This window comes from Microcaecilia unicolor, chromosome 2 (genome assembly GCF_901765095.1).
Source record: "Microcaecilia unicolor chromosome 2, aMicUni1.1, whole genome shotgun sequence".
Taxonomy (NCBI): Eukaryota; Metazoa; Chordata; class Amphibia; order Gymnophiona; family Siphonopidae; genus Microcaecilia; species Microcaecilia unicolor.
This window is the reverse complement of record NC_044032.1, coordinates 56,766,750-56,785,613: the sequence shown is the minus strand read 5'-3', so window position 1 is coordinate 56,785,613 and position 18,864 is coordinate 56,766,750. Positions and strand designations below refer to the sequence as shown.

General features: G+C 43.6%; 1 protein-coding gene across 1 annotated transcript in view; it reads left to right on the top strand.

The window, feature by feature from the left end:
- Positions 1 to 286: 286 nt before the first annotated feature.
- Positions 287 to 18,864, top strand: part of MBD2 (methyl-CpG binding domain protein 2) — a 133,083-nt gene continuing 114,505 nt past the window's right edge. Inside the window, exon 1 of the mRNA XM_030192953.1 lies at positions 287 to 938. Within this exon, the coding sequence (XP_030048813.1) occupies positions 829 to 938 (110 nt within the window). The 5' untranslated portion in view covers positions 287 to 828. The remainder of the gene's footprint in view (positions 939 to 18,864) is intronic.

The following is an 18,864-nucleotide window of genomic DNA, read 5'->3' as shown; positions in this document are numbered from 1 at the left end:
ACTGATAATTAGGGCGACTTGGCCGTGGGCAAAAGTTGAAGATTTGTCTAGGATGCCTGAAAACCTTGCCCTGGTCCTGCATAATAAATGTATCCTTCAAACAATTCTTCCGTTCCTCAACCCTTCTCCGACAGCAACTGGCAACTTCTGATCTTTGGATGAGATGATAACAGGAACCCTTCTGAGCCTCCTACTAAGCATTTTTTTCCCCATACGCGCAACATCTGGGAAACAAACAAACAAACAAAAAAAAAGTCTTTCCTATATGAATCACAGGATCTTAACAAGCGAGCGAAATCGGGGTACTGCTGAAGGAGGCAGGGAGGCAGCAGCGTACCGCGATCCCATCACAAGTCCCACACGTTCCCCTCCCTGCAGAACACGTGAACAAGTTCCCGAAGCCCTGGCCGGCAGCTGTCAAAAGTGCAGGTGAAAAGACAGGACTAACTCCGCGCGCGCTCACACTTGGCCGAGCCGCAGCCCCAGGAGGCCGCGGAAGGATCTTCTTTTCCCGCAGCCAATCCCGGGGACCACCCGGAAGCGCCGGCGCTGTCACTGTGGTCCGAGCCGTCTGCCTCTAGTCTCTTCGCCGCTACAGCCGGCCCGGAACAGCCGAAAGAAAGAGGAACTCCGCTGAACGAGGCCTTCCCCGTCTTTTAGCTACGAAGGCGCTGGCCGAGAACAACCGGAAACTTCGGCCGCCGGTCACGCCAGACGGGGGGGACGCTCTCGGGGACTAGCTGCCAGCGGGTCGGAAGGAGACCGGAACGCGGCGGCGACACTGCGTCTGTGTCCGGGGAGCGAGGAGCCGGCAGCCGCGGACACGGCATGGAGAAGAGAAGGATAGAGTGCCCGGCGCTGCCACCGGGCTGGAAAAAAGAAGAAGTGATCCGGAAGTCGGGGCTGAGCGCTGGGAAGAGCGATGTCTACTACTTCAGGTGAGGGGGGGAGCTGGTTGCTGTCAAATCGCGTAAAGGGAGGGAGGGAGATCTGTGCCAGGGAGAGAAGGGTGTTAGTAAGAGGAGGGGGGGGGGGGGGAGGGGGAGTCTTTATGCCAGGAGCAGTAGGGTGTCAGTGCTTGGGGGTAGGGAGAAGATCTGGCCTGGGTTAGAGTAGAGGGCATCACTGCTTGGGGGGGGAAGTGGAGAAGTTCTGTGCTAAGGGTAGCAGGGTACCAGTGTTTGGGGGGGGGGGAAAGCTCTCTGCCAGGGGTAGGGCATCATTGCTGGGGGAGGGGGAGTCTTTATGCCAGGAGCAGTAGGGTGTCAGTGCCTGGGGATAGGGAGAAGATCTGGCCTGGGTTAGAGTAGAGGGCATCACTGCTTGGGGGGGGGGGGGGGGGGGGGGGAGTGGAGAAGTTCTGTGCTAAGGGTAGCAGGGTACCAGTGTTTGGGGGGGAAAAGTTCTCTGCCAGGGGTAGGGCATCATTGCTTGAGGGAAGGGGAGAAGCTCTGTGCCAGGACAGCAGTTGTGGGGTAGAGAGAAGTTCTGTGCTGGGTAGTAGGGTGTTAGAGCTTGAGGTGAGGGGGGAGAGGCTCTGTGCCAGGACAGCAAAGTATCAATAGTTGGGGTGCAGCACTCTGCTGAGGGTTCAGTGGTGGCTGTTTTTGTGTCAGGGGCAGCAGAGTTTAGAGATCACCTGTACTGAAGATCAATCTGAGAGCTTATGGAGCCTATCTTTCACCTTCCTGTCTCCCCTCCCCCACCCCTCATGATGACCATCATCTCTCTCCCTCCTTACTGTTCCTCTACCCTGCCCCCACACCTCTCTCCCCCCCCACTCCACTCTGAGGTATTCAGTGGCATCAGTGTTGGAAGCCGGGGATTCTTGCTTCTGGATGTTCTTCAACATTTCACTGTAATACTACTACTACTACTTAACATTTCTAGAGCGCTACTAGGGTTACGCAGCGCTGTATAGTTTAACAAAGAGAGACAGTCCCTGCTCAAAGAGCTTACAATCTAATAGACAAGTGAACGGTCGGTCCGATAGGGGCAGTCAAATTGGGGCAGTCTGGATTCACTGAACGGTAAGGGTTAGGTGCCGAACGCAGCATTGAAGAGGTGGGCTTTAAGCAAAGACTTGAAGACGGGCAGGGAGGGGGCTTGGCGTAAGGGTTCAGGAAGGTTGTTCCAAGCATAGGGTGAGGCGAGGCAGAATGAGCGGAGCCTGGAGTTGGCGGTGGTGGAGAAGGGTACTGAGAGGAGGGATTTATCCTGTGAACGGAGGTTACGGGCGGGAACGTAAGGGGAGATGAGGGTAGAAAGATAGTGAGGGGCAGCAGACTGAGTGCATTTGTAGGTAAGAAGGAGAAGCTTGAATTGAATGCGGTATCTGATCGGAAGCCAGTGAAGTGACCTGAGGAGAGGGGTGATATGAGTATATCGGTTCTGGCGGAATATGAGACATGCAGCAGAGTTCTGAACAGACTGAAAGGGGGATAGATGGAATACTATGGTGGGAGTCCTGAACTCAGTTCTTTGTGTTGGACTTATTTTTATTCCCTGCAGGCCCTTAAAGGGAGACACTAATTCACTCTTCTTGGTGATTGAGAAACAGCAACCTTAAACAAATGTGTAATTTTTTTTGCTTCTTTTTAAATAAGGGACCCTTTTATTAAAGTGCAATAAAAATTAGCAGTTTAATAAAAAAAAAACCCAAAAAAAAACTTAAGGCATGGTATCAGCCTTAAGTACCCAACATCATCCCATACAGTTAACACAGAAGGAAAGCCTACCATGCATTAAGCACCTCTCAGATAATGTGGATGCACTTACCAACTATTCAAGTGCTGTTAAGTGATCTGGGCAAACAGTTGATGTGTGGTAAATTACTGTACGCTAACAACAAGACACAGTTTATTCTCATTTCCCTTCTCATTCCAATAGGGCAATTCTATAAAGTATACCAAAATATAGACAGCAGCATGCTGTGTGATGAGTGTGATTTTTATAATGGCGTTTGGACACCTAGATTCTGTTCTAGAATACCAGGATAAGTTGGCATTTAGGTGTACCCACTTACATCATGTCAGTAGCAGGGGTAAATGCGCAGAAATAGCATTTTATAACCTATGCCTATAAGTATTTGATGCACCCGAGCCTTGCCCATGCCCTTTCCCTTTGCATGTCCTGTTTCCCATATTTTACAAATGGCACCCAAAATTGCATCAGAAACTTAAACTCACTCTAATTGCTCCAAATCCACAGGATATAGATGAGACAATGAACTACTATATTATCATTTAATAATGTATAGCCTCATACGTCCAGGGTACCTTTATAAAAATTAGGACACCACTGACTGACATTCATCATCGGCTACCACCACCTACCTTGCGCTGCAGAGAAAAACTCTCCTATTTACATCTAATCATGAGAGAAAAATCTGCAGTGCTTAGGCATATGGGACAATCAATTTAATAAATCATAAGTTCAAATGCTCATCAATCCTAAATATGACCCAAAATAAACTATATCAAGGGTCATATCTAGGATTGATGAGCATTTGAACTTATGATTTATTAAATTGATTGTCCCATATGCCTAAGCACTGCAGATTTTTCTCTCATGATTAGATGTAAATAGGAGAGTTTTTCTCTGCAGCGCAAGGTAGGTGGTGGTAGCCGATGATGAATGTCAGTCAGTGGTGTCCTAATTTTTATAAAGGTACCCTGGACGTATGAGGCTATACATTATTAAATGATAATATAGTAGTTCATTGTCTCATCTATATCCTGTGGATTTGGAGCAATTAGAGTGAGTTTAAGTTTCTGATATAGTATTGCTCTATGCAGTTTTGAATTGGTTTACCCAAAATTGCATGCAATCCTGAGATCTGCATGCAAATAAATGTTTTTGAGCCATTAGCAATCACTAATTGGCTGTTAACAATCAATTATTGATGTTAATTGGCTCTAATGTGGATTAGCATGCAGATCTGGCTGCCAACCATTCTGTAATGATCCATGCCTAAACCTCTTGTCCACAACCCAAAAGGGGGTGTGGGTGTGGAAGGGGCATGGGCTGGTCAAGGGTAATCCAAAGAATTACAAAGCAATGTTACAGGATTTACATCAGGTTTCAGTTGGTTTAAATCCTTGCTCCTAAAAGCACTGGCATACGTGCTAAGTGCAATTCTGTAAAGAGCACTCATCTCAGAGTGCCCATTACAGAATAGCTTCAAAAGCAAATTTTTCCTGGTGCCTGCTTTTCGGCACCGTTAACTGAATCCGACCCCCGTCCCTATGGGCTCTGACTCTGTCCCATCCCTGCAGGCCCTGTCTCTGTCCCTGCAGGCTCTTGTCACGATCCCCACGGGCTCTGCCCTCATCTGCAGAAGCCTTGAACACTTATGAAACATATAAATGGCAAGTGACCGACTCACCTGCAAATGCGCAGTAGAGACTTCCCTCTCTGTCCCGCCCTCGCGTCAAGACATGATGACGTCAGAGGGCGGAACAGAGAGGGAAACGGAGTCGGAGTCACTGTCGGACCCTGCCGCTGGAGCCTGGAAACGAACATAGCGCGCACCGACCTCCCCCTCCCCCCCATCCCCGCCGACGCTCCCGACCCCCTCCGTATTGGGCCCCCTGCACTGACTTGACAGCGCCTCTCACCTCCGTGTGAAAGCGCTGCAGGCAGCAGCAGAGCGATCTGCTGCTGCCTGCAGCGCTTTCACAAGGAGGTGAGAGGCACTGTCAGGTCAGTGCTGGGGGCCCGGCACGGAGGGGGGAGGGAGTGGCGGCGAGGAGGGTAGCTGGAAATCTCGCCCGCTTAACGGGCTTAATGGCTAGTGATTTTATATTTGAATTTTTGTATTAAAGTATAAAAAGGAACAATATTCTATGCAACTTGTTTGCAAATCACAAGTGGAATACAATAATAACAATGAGCAAATATAATAAATCCCCCCCAACCCTCTACCCTTCTAACCCCAATAGCTGATTTCTACTACCCCAAGGAACCCTAATCCGCCCTGTTAAAAGGTCCAGGGTACAAAATACAACCCGCTCTGTATGCCCTAGTGGGAGAGAAATATGCCCTACAAAGCACTGTTATGATTTTTTAGTCTGTGGATGAATCTCAGGATTCAGTGTAGCTCTCCTGTCTTCCACAGTCCTTCCTGCAATAGAAAATGTCTTCTCAGAAGGTGTGCTGGTAGCAGGAATTCACAGGATCACCTGTGCAAATTTTGCCAGTTGTGGCCAGCACGCTCTTTTGCTTGTTTTTTTTTTCAAAAAATGAAAACATTGTCGTCTACTTCACTTGAACATAAGTGTCCAATTCGTTAACAGCCTTCAAAGTAAAGAATGACAAGGGAACAAAGTTTGTCCCCCCCCCCTCCCCCCTGCAGGCTCTGTCCCTGTCCCATCCCTGCATGTTCTGCCCCTGCCCTGTCCTCACTGGCTCTGTCCCTGTCCCCATATCATTCTCTACTTAGATTGTGAGCCCACTAGGGACAAAGTACCTGTATATAAGGTGTGTAAACTGCTTTGGTATCAAATCTATTGCCCTTTACTCTTATGTGTTTTGTGATTTGTGCACTCCCATTATTGAGCACCTAACAAGAATGTTACCTTCATGTAAATAAACACTGGTATTTTATAATCATAGTGCGCAAATGGTGCTTAAATTTAGGCACTAAGGTTATTGAATTACGGGGCTAGTGTGTGATTAGCGCATGCTTAGGGTCTTGTTTACTAAGCTGCGCTGTAGGCGCACTAACATTTAGCATGCGCTAATGGTAGAGACACCCATGGTGCTTTAGCGTTGGCGTGCGCTAAAGAGTTACCGCGCCTACAGCGCAACTTAGTAAACAGGGCCCTAAGTGTCAAGCCAGTGTGATAACCATTAGCAAGCACTAATGAAAGGCTACGTGAGAAGGGGAGGTCGATCAGTTTTAGAGGAATAGGGTAAAAATGGCTTTCATGGTGCTCCTGCTCTGTGGGTTCTGTCTTTGGCTGGGATCTGCAGTCGCTTTCTTACTTTTGGGAACTGGAGTTTACATGCTGAGTGTTTTTCTGAACATAGACTTGTGCTGAAGCTATGTATATGGAAACCCATATCATGTCCTAGGACACCCTCCTTTTGGGCCCCAGAGCACGAAGGTTGGAATGAGGATTTTGGCAGCAATATGGGAAACCATTTGTAGCAGGAGTGCAACGTGTAGGAGCAGAAGTATTTATTTGTTATTTTATAAGGAATCATCGCCTTTTGCTTACGATTTAATTGACCTGCTTTTCACTGACATATAAGTTATGGATTTTTCACTTAGGTAATTAGTCTCATTAATGTAATGCTTTATTTATAATCATATTATACATTTTTTTGCTGTAAATGCAAAGTGAATATGAATGTGATGGGCGAATGTTGTTTAATAAGATATTAATCATAGAGGTGTTAGTCTTAAGCGATTACTCTGTGAACTGTGTGGAGAGAGAGAGAGAAGATCCTCAAGTACCAAAAAAAAAAAACTGCAGGAACATTCAGAATTGTTTTTGATGAAACCCGTGGCAGCCCAAATGGTGGGAAATAGTTTCCAAACACTCCTGGATAAGTTGCCTATAAATGTTATATTTTACGACCGCCAGAGTGAAGCTGTCTTTGGCATAATGCAAGTTTTACAGTGAGTGTTAGCAGTAATTTTGATACACTGAGATCATACTCCACATACCCTGATTAGGAGTGAGGTGCTTTCCTTTCATGTTATGAACAAAATTAACTCATTTGGAGAAATGACCCAGAGGGGAGAAGGATTAGATTCTTTTTTTGAATATACTGTCTCTCTGTGGTACAATCAAAGCAGTTTACAAATTCTATTCAGACACTTTCTCTGTCCCTAGTATGCTCACAATCTAAGTTTTGAGAAGGCATACATATACTGAGCTTAGTAAAATATCATGGGTTTACTCCCCCACCCTCATATATCCTTACCCCAGGGACAAATGTTTTTGGCAGAAAGGAAACTTTATATGCACATGCTTAGATTTTAGCACCCAAAAGGATCATTTCTGGCCAGCCAGCCTCCATCTGTCTGTTCTGGCTGTAATTGGAGACATTTAGGAAAACCTCTGCCTTGGGAGTACTGACTACTGTATTTGTCATTACTCTTGCACTGAATTTGGTCTTCAAGGAGCTGAAACATGTGAAAATTCCTTTTCCCACCATACATTTTTGGGGCAGGAATCTTACAGTACCAACAGATGTTTGTAATATTGATTTGGGAGTGTCATTTAAAGGTTCTCATCTTTAATAGTTATTTCCTGTCGTGTGTTGCATTGCAACAGCTCTGTACTGTTGAGGAGGTGGTCTTTATGAGAACTTACACTAGGATCAGGCTTACCATCCAGACAGGAAACACATCTCTCAAGGTCCACAAAACTAGGATTGTCAAATCTTGGCAGGCCTGCCTACATAAGTACGCAAGTATTGCCATACTGGGAAAGACCAAGGGTCCATCAAGCACAGCATCCTGTTTCCAACAGTGGCCAATCCAGGTCACAAATACCTGGCAAGATCCCAAAAAGTACAAGTTTGAAAATATGTATGAAAACCTTCAGTTGTGTACTAGTATCTCAGAAAATGGATTTCTGCATCTCGGTGGGAGTTTTTCACTGTGGTAGAGCATGTCTGGAACAATGAGACCATTTGGAAACTGGCTGCTTGCCCATCTCTTTCAGTAGATGCCTATTGTGGTTACTTTACTATGTTACAGTGCTCCAGCATGCATTTTCTGGCAAACCACCAGCACAATTTACGGTACCAAGAACCAATAGACTTCACTGATAGAACTGTGTACTGCACATTATTGTAAAATTACACTGGGAAGGGGTTGGGTGGTGCTGCAGGTGTACCTTCTCTCAGGGTAGTCTATATGGCAACTCACCCCATGGTCCTTCAAGCAGCATTTTCCTATCTCAGTCCCCTCTTTCCCTCAATGCACGTATGCTTTTCTTCAAGGTAGTAAGTTCTCTCTGGGGTGAAGAGGTTTCCCTTCAAGGCCCATCATAGATTTCTCCTTCCAAGGGGATGGGATTTGATATACTGCCTTTTTGTAGTATCAAAATCAAAGCAATTTACGTATTATATGTAAGTATTTATTTGTACCTGGGGCAACGGAGGGCTAAGTTACTTGGCCAGAATCACAGGGAGCTGCAGTGGGAATTTAACCCAGTTCCCCTGGTTCTCAGGCCACTGCACTAACCATTAGGCTGCGCCTCTACTCCAATACTCAGAAACTGATAAGGGGTGTTCCAACTTACTTCACTGATGACTTCTGCAAAACAAATATTGCTTTGAGGTAGTTTTTCTTCCCTGAAGCAGTACAGCCTTGGGTAAACACTGTAGTCACGCACACAACCTACCCAACATCCGCCCATCTACTACCTCTTTTACATCAGCTTAGGATCAACTGTATTTAAATCATGTATTGACTTGATCATAACCTTTTACATTAGCCTATGATCAACTGTATTTAAAACATGTATTGATTTTAACATAACCTCACTCTGTAAGCCACATTGAGCCTGCAAAAAGGTGGGATAATGTGGGGTACAAATGCAATAAATAAATATTGCATCTCCATCTGTTTCTTTGATCCCTTTCAAAGATTTGTCTGTTGCTGATGGGATCAAGTACCATGAGCCATAGTGATAGTACTGTGAGAGTAAAATGATGCTGATGACCTCTAGTTGTAAAAACTGCTTCTGCCCCGATCTCACTAGACCCCAGAGATTTTGCAAGGTAGGGCTTGGGGGGGGGGGGGGGGGAGAGGCATTGACACGGACAGGGAGTTTGGGTTACTGCAACTCCTTGTATATGGACATTAAGCAGCCATCCTTTGACATTTACATCTGATCCAGAACACAGTTGCCAGCTACTCTGGCTCCCAGTTCCTACATAAGTACATAAGTATTGCCATACTGGGACAGACCAAAAGTCCATCAAGCCCAGCATCCTGTTTCCAACAGTGGCCAATCCAGGTCACAAGTACCTGGCAAGATCCCAAAAAAGTACAAAACTTTTTATACTGCTAATCCCAGAAATAGTGGATTCTCTCCAAGTCCATTTAATAATGGTCTAAGGACTTATCTAGATTGTAAGCTCTTTGAGCAGGGACTGTCTCTTTTTGTGTATGGTGTACAGTGCTGCGTATGCCTTGTAGCGCTATAGAAATGATAAATAGTAGTAGTAGTAGTAGTAGTTTTTCTTTAGGAAGCCATCCAAACCTTTTTTAAACTCCGCTAAGCTAACCGCCTTTACCACATTCTCTGGCAACGAATTCCAGAGTTTAATTACATGTTGAGTGAAGAAAAAGTTTCTCCAATTCGTTTTAAATTTCAGAATTCAGTTTGTTTTTTTTCTAGCGGTTTGCAAGGTCCTTTTTGCTCCTTCATCATGGGTAGCCTAGATTATTGCACTCATTCTTCTCTAGTCTTCCTTTGAAAGATATCAAGCGTCTACAACTTGTACAGAACACAACTGTCAAACTACTTTTCGGTGCTACTTGTCAAGATCATGTTACCCCCCCCCCCCCCCCCCTTTTGAGACAAGAACGTTAGTTGCTTTTATCAGCATGGACTTAATGTTAGTTCATAAAATCCATTTTTCAGAAACTATTCTATTCCATTCTGTTCATCAGTCTAGTTATATGCTACATCTTTACATAAAAAGATCCTGTTGGTTTACAAAAAATTAAACTGAGAAAAGAATACACACAGACATGAGGAAGCTTGAAAGAAACAAAATAGCTTAAATTATCACTAAAATAACTCCCCTGTTTACTAAGCTGTGCAGCAATGCTGGCATCCCATTCAGAGTGAATGGGCTGTGTCGCCACCCGCTAGCTGTACCGAAAATCTGGCCTTTTAGAATATTGTGTTTTTCTCTGCCTTTTAAATTGTTTTAGTGTAAACTGCTTAGATGGCATTTGCTGATTGGAAGGTTACTCCTCACTGGCCTTCCACTCAGCCATCTATTCCCCCTTCAGTCCGTCCAGAACTCTGCTGCCCGTCTTATCTTCCGCCTCGACCGATGTACTCATATCACCCCTCTCCTCAAGTCACTTCACTGGCTTCCGATCAGGTACCGCATACAGTTCAAGCTTCTCCTAATAACCTACAAATGCACTCGATCTGCAGCCCCTCCTTACCTCTCTACCCTCATCTCCCCTTACGTCCCTACCCGTAACCTCCGCTTCCAAGACAAATCCCTCCTTTCGGTACCCTTTTCCACCACTGCCAACTCCAGGCTCTGCCCTTTCTGCCTCGCCTCACCCCATGCTTGGAACAAACTCCCTGAGCCCATACGCCAGGCCCCCTCCCTGCCCATCTTCAAGTCCTTGCTTAAAGCCCACCTCTTCAATGTCGCTTTCGGCACCTAACCACTACATCTCTACCCAGGAAATTTGACTGCCCCAACTTGACATTTTGTCCTTTAGATTGTAAGCTCCTTTGAGCAGGGCCCGTCCTTCTTTGTTAATTTGTACAGCGCTGCGTAACCCTAGTAGTGCTCTAGAAATGTTAAGTAGTAGTAAGGTATATCAAAGAGGTGCCTGCCTCAGGACTCACAAACAATTTGGTCGGGTTGGAAATGCAAGGGTATCAGCTGACAGTTTCACTAATTGTACTTTTTATTTTGGACTTATTGACTGGTATCCTTGTGTGGGTTTATTGACAGTTATCCTTGCATAAGGTGATATCCTTGCGTTACCAACCCAACTGAATTGTTTGTGACTGCTGAGGCAGGCGCCTCTCCTGCTGAAATACAGGACTGCGTCGAATTTATTGAATCTAACAGGTTTACTGTCAATAAGAAAGACTTTTAGCTTTCCTGCACATTTGTGCTTTATTCTGATTTTAATAAACAAGTTACCCTTGTGTTGGAATTTGATTGGTTGTCCCCATTTTTTTTCTTTTTTCTTTGTTGGTTTGCTTGGGGGTTCATTCTTTTTTTGTCATGTAATTCAGGCCACATGGATTTTAGTTCATACTGTCAGCAGCATCAGAAACCAGTATGGGTCACTGGCTGGTCTCACGCCTTGCTTGGGTATATGTGACAGGACAAAAATCATCTCTCCAAACCTTTTAGAAATCAAAGCTGTTTACCTCTAGTGACAGCGTACCTATTTTAGAGTTCCTTAGCGTCCCTCCGGACCGCTCAGAAAGTGACTGATGGGTGGTGCACGCCTTCCAGCAGGTGGAAACTGAGGATTCTGACTCTCGAGAGAGCCAATAAGAGCCCTGGCTTGCTAGAGATAGATTCAGTATTCTCAGACTCTAGCAGGTGGAAGGTGGTGAGTCCTTCAGTCTCTTAATTTTTCTCTTTCCTCTTTCTAGTTAAAGAAAAAAAAAGTTCTGGTACATAGAGTTTTTATCTAGGTTTTCTTTTCTGTGCACCAACGTCTCTCGACTGTAACAGAGGCTGAGGCCCGCGGGGCTTCTCTTAAAGCCTCGGGGGTGCCAAATCTTCCCATTGTCTAAATTGGTGCTGTGAGGTAGACTTTAGCCTCAACCTCTTTGGGGAAAGAGTGTTTGAAGGCTAGGGAGAGACAGCCACGTTGCTTTTGAGCACTGAATTAAAAAAAAAAAAAAGAAGAAAAAGATGCACGAATGAGCAGGGCAGCTCTGCTTCCACCTTCGTTATTGTTTTCAGCAGTATAGCATTCGTTGGCTGTGGGTGAGTGCGACGGTTTTTGTAAAACAACCCAAAAAAACTGACTTCACTGTGGCAGAAGAGCTCCGCTGCTGAGCGGTATGTCAGCTCAGGGGGCTGACAACAGCTGGTGTGTGTAAATACTGCACTGCTGCAGAAATGCCATTGGTCCCAGTGCTTTCTGAGTCAGGATCTTTTCTGGCTGCTGCAGTGGCGGTTCGGCAGGATTTGGGTGTCCGTAAGTCCAAGACTCATGTTTTGGCGGGAAACTCTGCCATTTTAGAGAAGCTGTCCGTCTCAGGGGAACGGTCTGCTTCTCTTCCACTTCACTTGGCTGAATCATCATCGGTTTTAGGAGTTGACCGAGCAGGTAGGAGTTCCTGCAGGGGGATTCCCTCCTGAATTTGTTCTCCAGATGTATAAAGCTTTTCTTTTAAAGAAGTCAGGCCCACTTTCAGCGTCTTCTGGGGTGTCAGAGAAGCAGTTGTCCTCTGCTAAAAGGCCTAGAGTCTCCTGGGACATAGAGGAGGGCCATATTTCTGGCACTGATCTGGAGATGCCTTCTCTTGAGGAGGATGATTATGCGGGAGACGCTCAGTTTGATGAGGAACCCAGTACGGTGGACCAGTATGCGGAGGTGCTATTCCCTGGGGAAGATCCTTCATAAAGCAGAGTTACAAGAGCTCATCTCTAGTTTCTTCTACCCTGCACTCTGAGGAAGAATCCATGGCCATAGAGGGCTGTAAGGTGGATCATTTGGTAAAAGGTATTACAAAGCCTGGCAAGACCTTTCCTATGCATTGGGACATCAGAGACATCATTCAGGCACTGTGGGATGTGACAGATTCTCCTTTCCATCTCTCGCAGTCCATGATTTGTCTCTATCCGGTTCCCGATGAGGACAAATCTCTCCTCCGACCTCCAGTAGTTGATGCAGTTGTCTCTACTGTTACCAGGAGAAATACAGTACATGTGGATGGTAGCACTGCTCTTAAGGATGTTCAAGATCGCTGTATGGAGTCTCTGTTAAAGAAGAGTTTTGCTCTGGCTGTTCAGGCAGCTACCTGTGGTTCATTGGTGGCCAGGGCTTGTTTTTGCTGGTCTGAGAGGGTGTTAGATTGGACCAGATGATTTAGCCTCTATAGACGCAGAAGTTGGTAAAGTTGAGATGGGTTCTTGGCTGATACCTTATATGATTTACTGAGAGCTTCTAAGTTTTATTACTTTAGGGGTGGCCGCACGACAATCTCTTTAGCTTCGTGGTTGGTCCGCTGATGCAGCTTCTAAATCAGTGTTTAGTAAGTTTCCCTTTCAGGGATCTTTTCTGTTTGGAGACGAGTTTAGGGGATACCAAAGTGCTGCTCTTAAGGTGCGGATTGCAGCATTATCTTGTTTTCGTGGCTGAGTCAAAGGCAAGTCCTTGGCTGCTCATACGGATGTTGTGTGTTTCCTTAGAGGAGCAGGTCTGCTTCGCCCTCAATCTGTTTTTCCTGCTTGGGACCTCAATTTGGTTCTTTCGGTCCATACTAGGCCTCCTTTTGAGCCTTTGTCAGCTTGTTGTCTGAAAGATTTGACGCTCAAAGCAGTATTTTTGATAGCCATTGTCTCAGCTCGGAGAGTGTCTTGAGTTGCAGTCATTGTCTTGTCGATCTCCTTTTCTGGAGCTTTTTAAGGAACAAGTAGTTTTGCGTCCCATTTCTTCTTCCCTTCTAAAGTCTTGTCAAGATTTCTCCTATCTATAGTTTTGCTAGTGCTGGGTATTTCCTTCGGATCAAAGGCTCAGTGGGTCCTTAAGTAATATTTTGCAGTTTATGGAGGAATTTAGACAATCGGATCATTTTTTCCTGCTCATTGGAGGTTCCTGCAAAGGATTGGCGATGTCTAAACCCACCATTTCAGTGTGGCTTAAGGAGATGATTGCTTCCACTTACATCCTTTCTGGGAAGCCAGTACCGGAAGGAGTAAAAGCACGTTCTACCAGAGGGCAAGCGGCGTCATGGGTGGAATGCTTCTTGATGCCTCCTTTGGAGATCTGTAAGGTGGTAACTTGGTCTTTCTTGCATTCATTTTCTAAGCATTACACACTAGATGTACACTAGATGTACAGTGTTGTCAGGATGCAGTTTTTGGCGTGAGTGTGCTTATGGTGGGTTTACTAGAGTCCCTCCCATAAATTTACTGCTTTTCTACTTCCCATCATGTCACTTTCTGGGCCAGTCTGGAGGGACGCTAAGGAAGGAGAAATGAGATCTTGCCTGCTAATTTGCTTTCCTTTAGTCCCTCTGGACCGGCCCAGATCCCTTCCTCTGCTTTGGTGTTATGTAGTCTTGTTTTCTGGTTCTCATGGTTCCACATAGAGCTGCTTTGTAAATTTGAGTTTTCGTTATTCATAAAGTTTTAAAGACATAAAACAAAACATAAAGTTGTTTTAAATTACGCAAGAGACGCATGCATGTTTATTGGTAAACTCTTCCAGTTTCCCGGGTGAACAGAATCTTGTTCTTTGTTTTTTCTTCATCTGCTTTGTTAGGCTAATACTGAATCTATCTATAGCTAGCCAGGGCTCTTATTGGCTCGAGAGAGAGTCAGAATTCTCAGCCTCCACCTGCTGGAAAGCGTGCACAACCCACCAGTCACTTTTCTGGGCCGATCCGGAGGGACTAATGGAAAGCAAATTAGCAGGTAAGATCTAATTTCTCCTTAATTCTTACTGTGATTGAAAAATCTTTGTCCTTCAGAAAAATGCAAGATTCTCCCGGCTCATCTTGTGTTCTTTGGAATGATGTTAGTTAGTAATGCACTGAATGGATTCTAGCAGTTTTGAACATATGTGTTCTTTTTCACTGGAGAAACTGTTGGCTATGTACAGTTTGTATCTGTTGACAGTACACATGTATCACAGTTCTTGTACAGATATACTGTGTGCACCTCTTTATTGTTAACAGTTACAACCATTGCCACTGGTAAGCACAATTGGCAATAAATAACTTCACCTGTAACATCTTAAAATATGCCCACACATATAGTTTATAGTTATTTCCTGCCACCCATTACTGAGCAGAGAATTGTGAATGCTGTAGTATGTTACTTGTGTATGTGGAAATAAGGGTCAGCTACCAAATTGTAGAGGGGGGGGGGGGGGCAAAAGCTTATAAGATTGTACCTTTTGTTTTAAAGGGTCAAACACACACTGGTAATTTAATAATAATCTTTGAGTACATAAGAATGTGATTCATAGCTTGTTATATTACAGTATATTTGGATCAGCAGCATTTCTATGCTTGAGTTTATGTTTCAACATTTTTATTGACAAACCAATACAGAAATAAAGTTTTCACAAATGAATCTACAAAAGCAATTGTCATCTGTGTTCATTATCATAGTCTAACATTGTTTTCTTTTCACCCTCCCCTCTCCTTTCCAGTGATATCATCTGATGGTTTGACCCTTCACCCCCTTCCTTTTCCCCTCCCCCTCTGCCCCTCCCTCCCCTATCCCCCTCCGGACTTGTGTTCTGATAGCCCAGGGAGATCCCTCCCCCCTGCTAAGATAGTCCAATAAAAAGGTACAATCTACAATTCCTAATAAATGTTATGTCAGGGGTTCTCAAATCCAGTCTTCAAAGTCTACAACCCTGCCTGGTTTTCAGGATTTCTACAATGAATATGTATGAGATCTATTTGCATGCAACGGAAGTAGTGAATGCAAATAGATTTCATATATATTCATTGTGGAAATCCAGAAAAAACAAGCTGGATTGTGGACCTTGAGGACTCCTGCCCTGTGTATTGGGCTCTTTTATTAAATGTATATTCTTTTGAGTGCAATACCTTTGAGTTAATCTTTCCTCTCTGTCTTTCTTTCCTCTTGCTCTCTTGGACAGCATCTCAGCTGTCTCTCAGGGTAGTGTCTCCAGATGGGCTCAATTTAAGAAATTAACTTACTACCTTTCCATACAGTTGGGCTGCACTACCCAGCATTCCTTCTGCCCTTAGGATCTGTTGGCAGCATAGTAAAAGACCTAAGCAGTGATCTCAGCTTTTCATTTTCAGCCTTCCCCCACATCTATTGTGAGCAAGAGGAGGATACAATTCGCCCAGTACCTATTTGATGAAGCTTTCTGGCTGTTGCCATACATCTCCCATCCTCATCGGTCTCCCACTTGTTTCCTATCAGGGAGTTAGCCCTCTGGCACTGGTGTCAGATGAGAAATCACATCTCTCCCTCACCCCTTTTAACTAATTAATAAATTATCTATCTGTTATCCAGCCACGAACAAGTTTTGTTTTATAATCAATTTTAGAACATTATTTTTCTTACAGGATGCAAAAATTTGGAAGGATAGTCCATTACAGATTAGAATTATTCTGTCATTTACCTTATTCAGTAAAGCTCTGAAAAACATGCTTATTTCAAAACTAGTTTGAATAAGCAACTCTGCTCTGAATGTAATTTTAAATGTCATCATGTAAATTATGAATACTGTTTTATCTTATTCATTTTTGTTTAAAGACTTCTTTTCTTTGTAATCCGCCTTGAATTGTAACGGAATAAAGTAGAATATCAATCTCAGAACAGAAGAATTTCTAGGCAGATAACAACCAAACAGTAAAATTACAAATAATAAGCTGTTCCAACATGCACAAAAAAAAACTGTTCAGTCTGTACCTACTGCGATGAAAAGGCCCGAGGGGAAAAAAGATATGTTTTTAATTGCTTCTTAATCGATTTTGATATAGGCTAAACCTGATAAGGAAGTTGAATTGTGGCACATGGAGCGAGCTATTCTACCCCCATAGCTAAAGATGTGATTTGGAATGCTTTATGCTGAGCTCTGCTTTTAGAAGGTTGAATTATAATGTGGTCGCTGATAGCAATCTGTGGTTGACTACACCCAGCAGTGCTTACCAAGATGAAGTTGCCAGTAACAGAATACCGTCGGGCTGGAAACCATCAAGCAGTCAGACTCTTGAACACCGGAAGACACTAGTTAAGGGCTGAGGCTCTGTTGAAATGTATAAAATGGAGGTTTTACTCTAGCTTTAGTCTTTTCATTCATTGTTTTTTTTTTAATGGATGCCCTGAAGAGCCATACTCAGGATGTGTGGGAATCCTGAGCTGGAGACTGATAGACATGGACACAATTAAAATAAATTTTTAACACTCATAGCATGGAAAAAAAGCTATTTTTTTATGTTTTGTGAAAGTTTTGAAAGAAACAACAGTAACAAACACAATATTTTACTCATCATCTCTGAAATCAGTGCCCCACCATACGTGTTTGGAGAGCTGTGATCTAGAGGATAAATATATTTAGATATGTTTGGAAAAGAAAAACAGATCGTAAGAAGATGGTTTCTGAAGTAATGAGTGGCTTTTAAAAATAGGTAATGTTTTTATTAACAACCTGAACTCTGGGAAGCAGGAGCAGCAGGAGGAATCTGAACTGGGCATTCAGCCCAGGTAGTCCTTTCAGCAGTCTGGTCAGGCTTTCTGGGCTTCTGGTCAATGTGCCAGGAAACTTTATAAACCTTGTGCATGTTTCCTGAGGAAACGGAGAGGAATGTATAGTATTAAACCAATTGGTAAACATGGGTAGTTTTGGAATGTGAATCATTTTTACTGGAAAAAAAAGAAAAAAAAGACACTTTTCTGCTGTAAATGTAAGCAGTAGTAATCATAATCCTGTGATCTCAAGTTAGTGAGTTACAAGCAAATGCAGAAATAGTCCTATTGGCATATTTTATTGAGCCCACTGGTTAGTTAAACTTCCTTAGCTTTTTGAAGATGGATTTTAGTGAGTATTGGTGAGCAGAGGCTGTTTAGCAGGTCCAGGTGTCCTTGCCAGAACCACTTCATTTTCTTTTCTTTTCCTTTGATAGCTTGCCTTTTGCTGTAAACCTTAAACTAACCAACAAAATCATCTTAACATAAAATAAAACAGAATTTTGCATATAAGTGTACAAACTACCACACTACAACCATAATTGCTCACAACATAATAACCCTGGACACGTCCACAGCAATTAAAATCTAGAAGTTCCAACCCAGCTCATCCTCTCCAGTTTGACAAAAGGGGCATTTTCGATATGACATCTAAATCTGAATTTGGATGTTTTACAAAAAATGTCCAAATCCAGAACAGGAAACGTTATTTTTTTTTTTTTAAAGGTCTAACTTTCCCTTTTGAAAATACTGTTTAGAAAAACGTTTTGTGATTTGGACGTTTTATTTTTTGGTCCATTTTCAAACAAAAAACGTCCAAATGCAAAAAGTCCAAAATAGAGGAGGAGTGGCTTAATGGTTAGTTCAGCGGGCTTTGATCCTGGCAACATGGGTTCAATTCCCACTGCAGCTGCTTGTGACTTTGGGCAAGTCAATTACACAAGGGGCATTTTTGGATATGACATCTAAGTCTGAATTTGGATGTTTTTTTGTAAAACATTCAAAATGAGAACAGAAAAAGTAATTTTCTACAAAAAAGTCTATCTTTTCCTTTTGAAAACGCTGTTTGGAAAAACATTTTGTGATTTGGACATTTTATTGTTTGGTCCATTTTCAAACAAAAAACGTCCAAATGCAAAAACGTACAAAATACACAAGAAAATCTACAATAGAGTGAAACCATTCACATGTTCTAAGTGTGGTAAAAGCTTTGGTTGTAATGTAAATCTCAAAGTGCATCAGGAAGTCCATATGGGAGAGAAACCATTTGCATGCATAGAGTTTGGTATGCACACAGGAGTGAAACCATTTACACGTCCTGAGTTTGGTAAAAGCCTTGGTTGGAAAGAGAGTCTCACACAGCATCAGAGAATCCACACAGGGATGAAACTATTTACATGCACTGAGGAGGTAAAAGCTTCAGTTGTACTGGGACAGGTAATTAGGGAATGTACACTCTTGCTATGAAGTATTGAAAAATAGCACTCTGGTATTTAGATATATATAATGAAACATCCTTTTAGTCTATAGATCTGAATGAAAAGTCCAAATCTACTGATAAACAATAGACACAAGGTTCAGATGTCATACAAAAAATAGGAAGCTTGGCATCAGGTAGAATAGTGGAAAAGTGACATCCCAGGAAAGCATTAGGGCATCCTTGGGGGCCCTGCAGTGGACTTTATAAAATGCTCCCAGGTACACATCTGACCATTGATCCAATACCCACTACCCCCAACTGTACACCACTTCCATAGCCCTTAC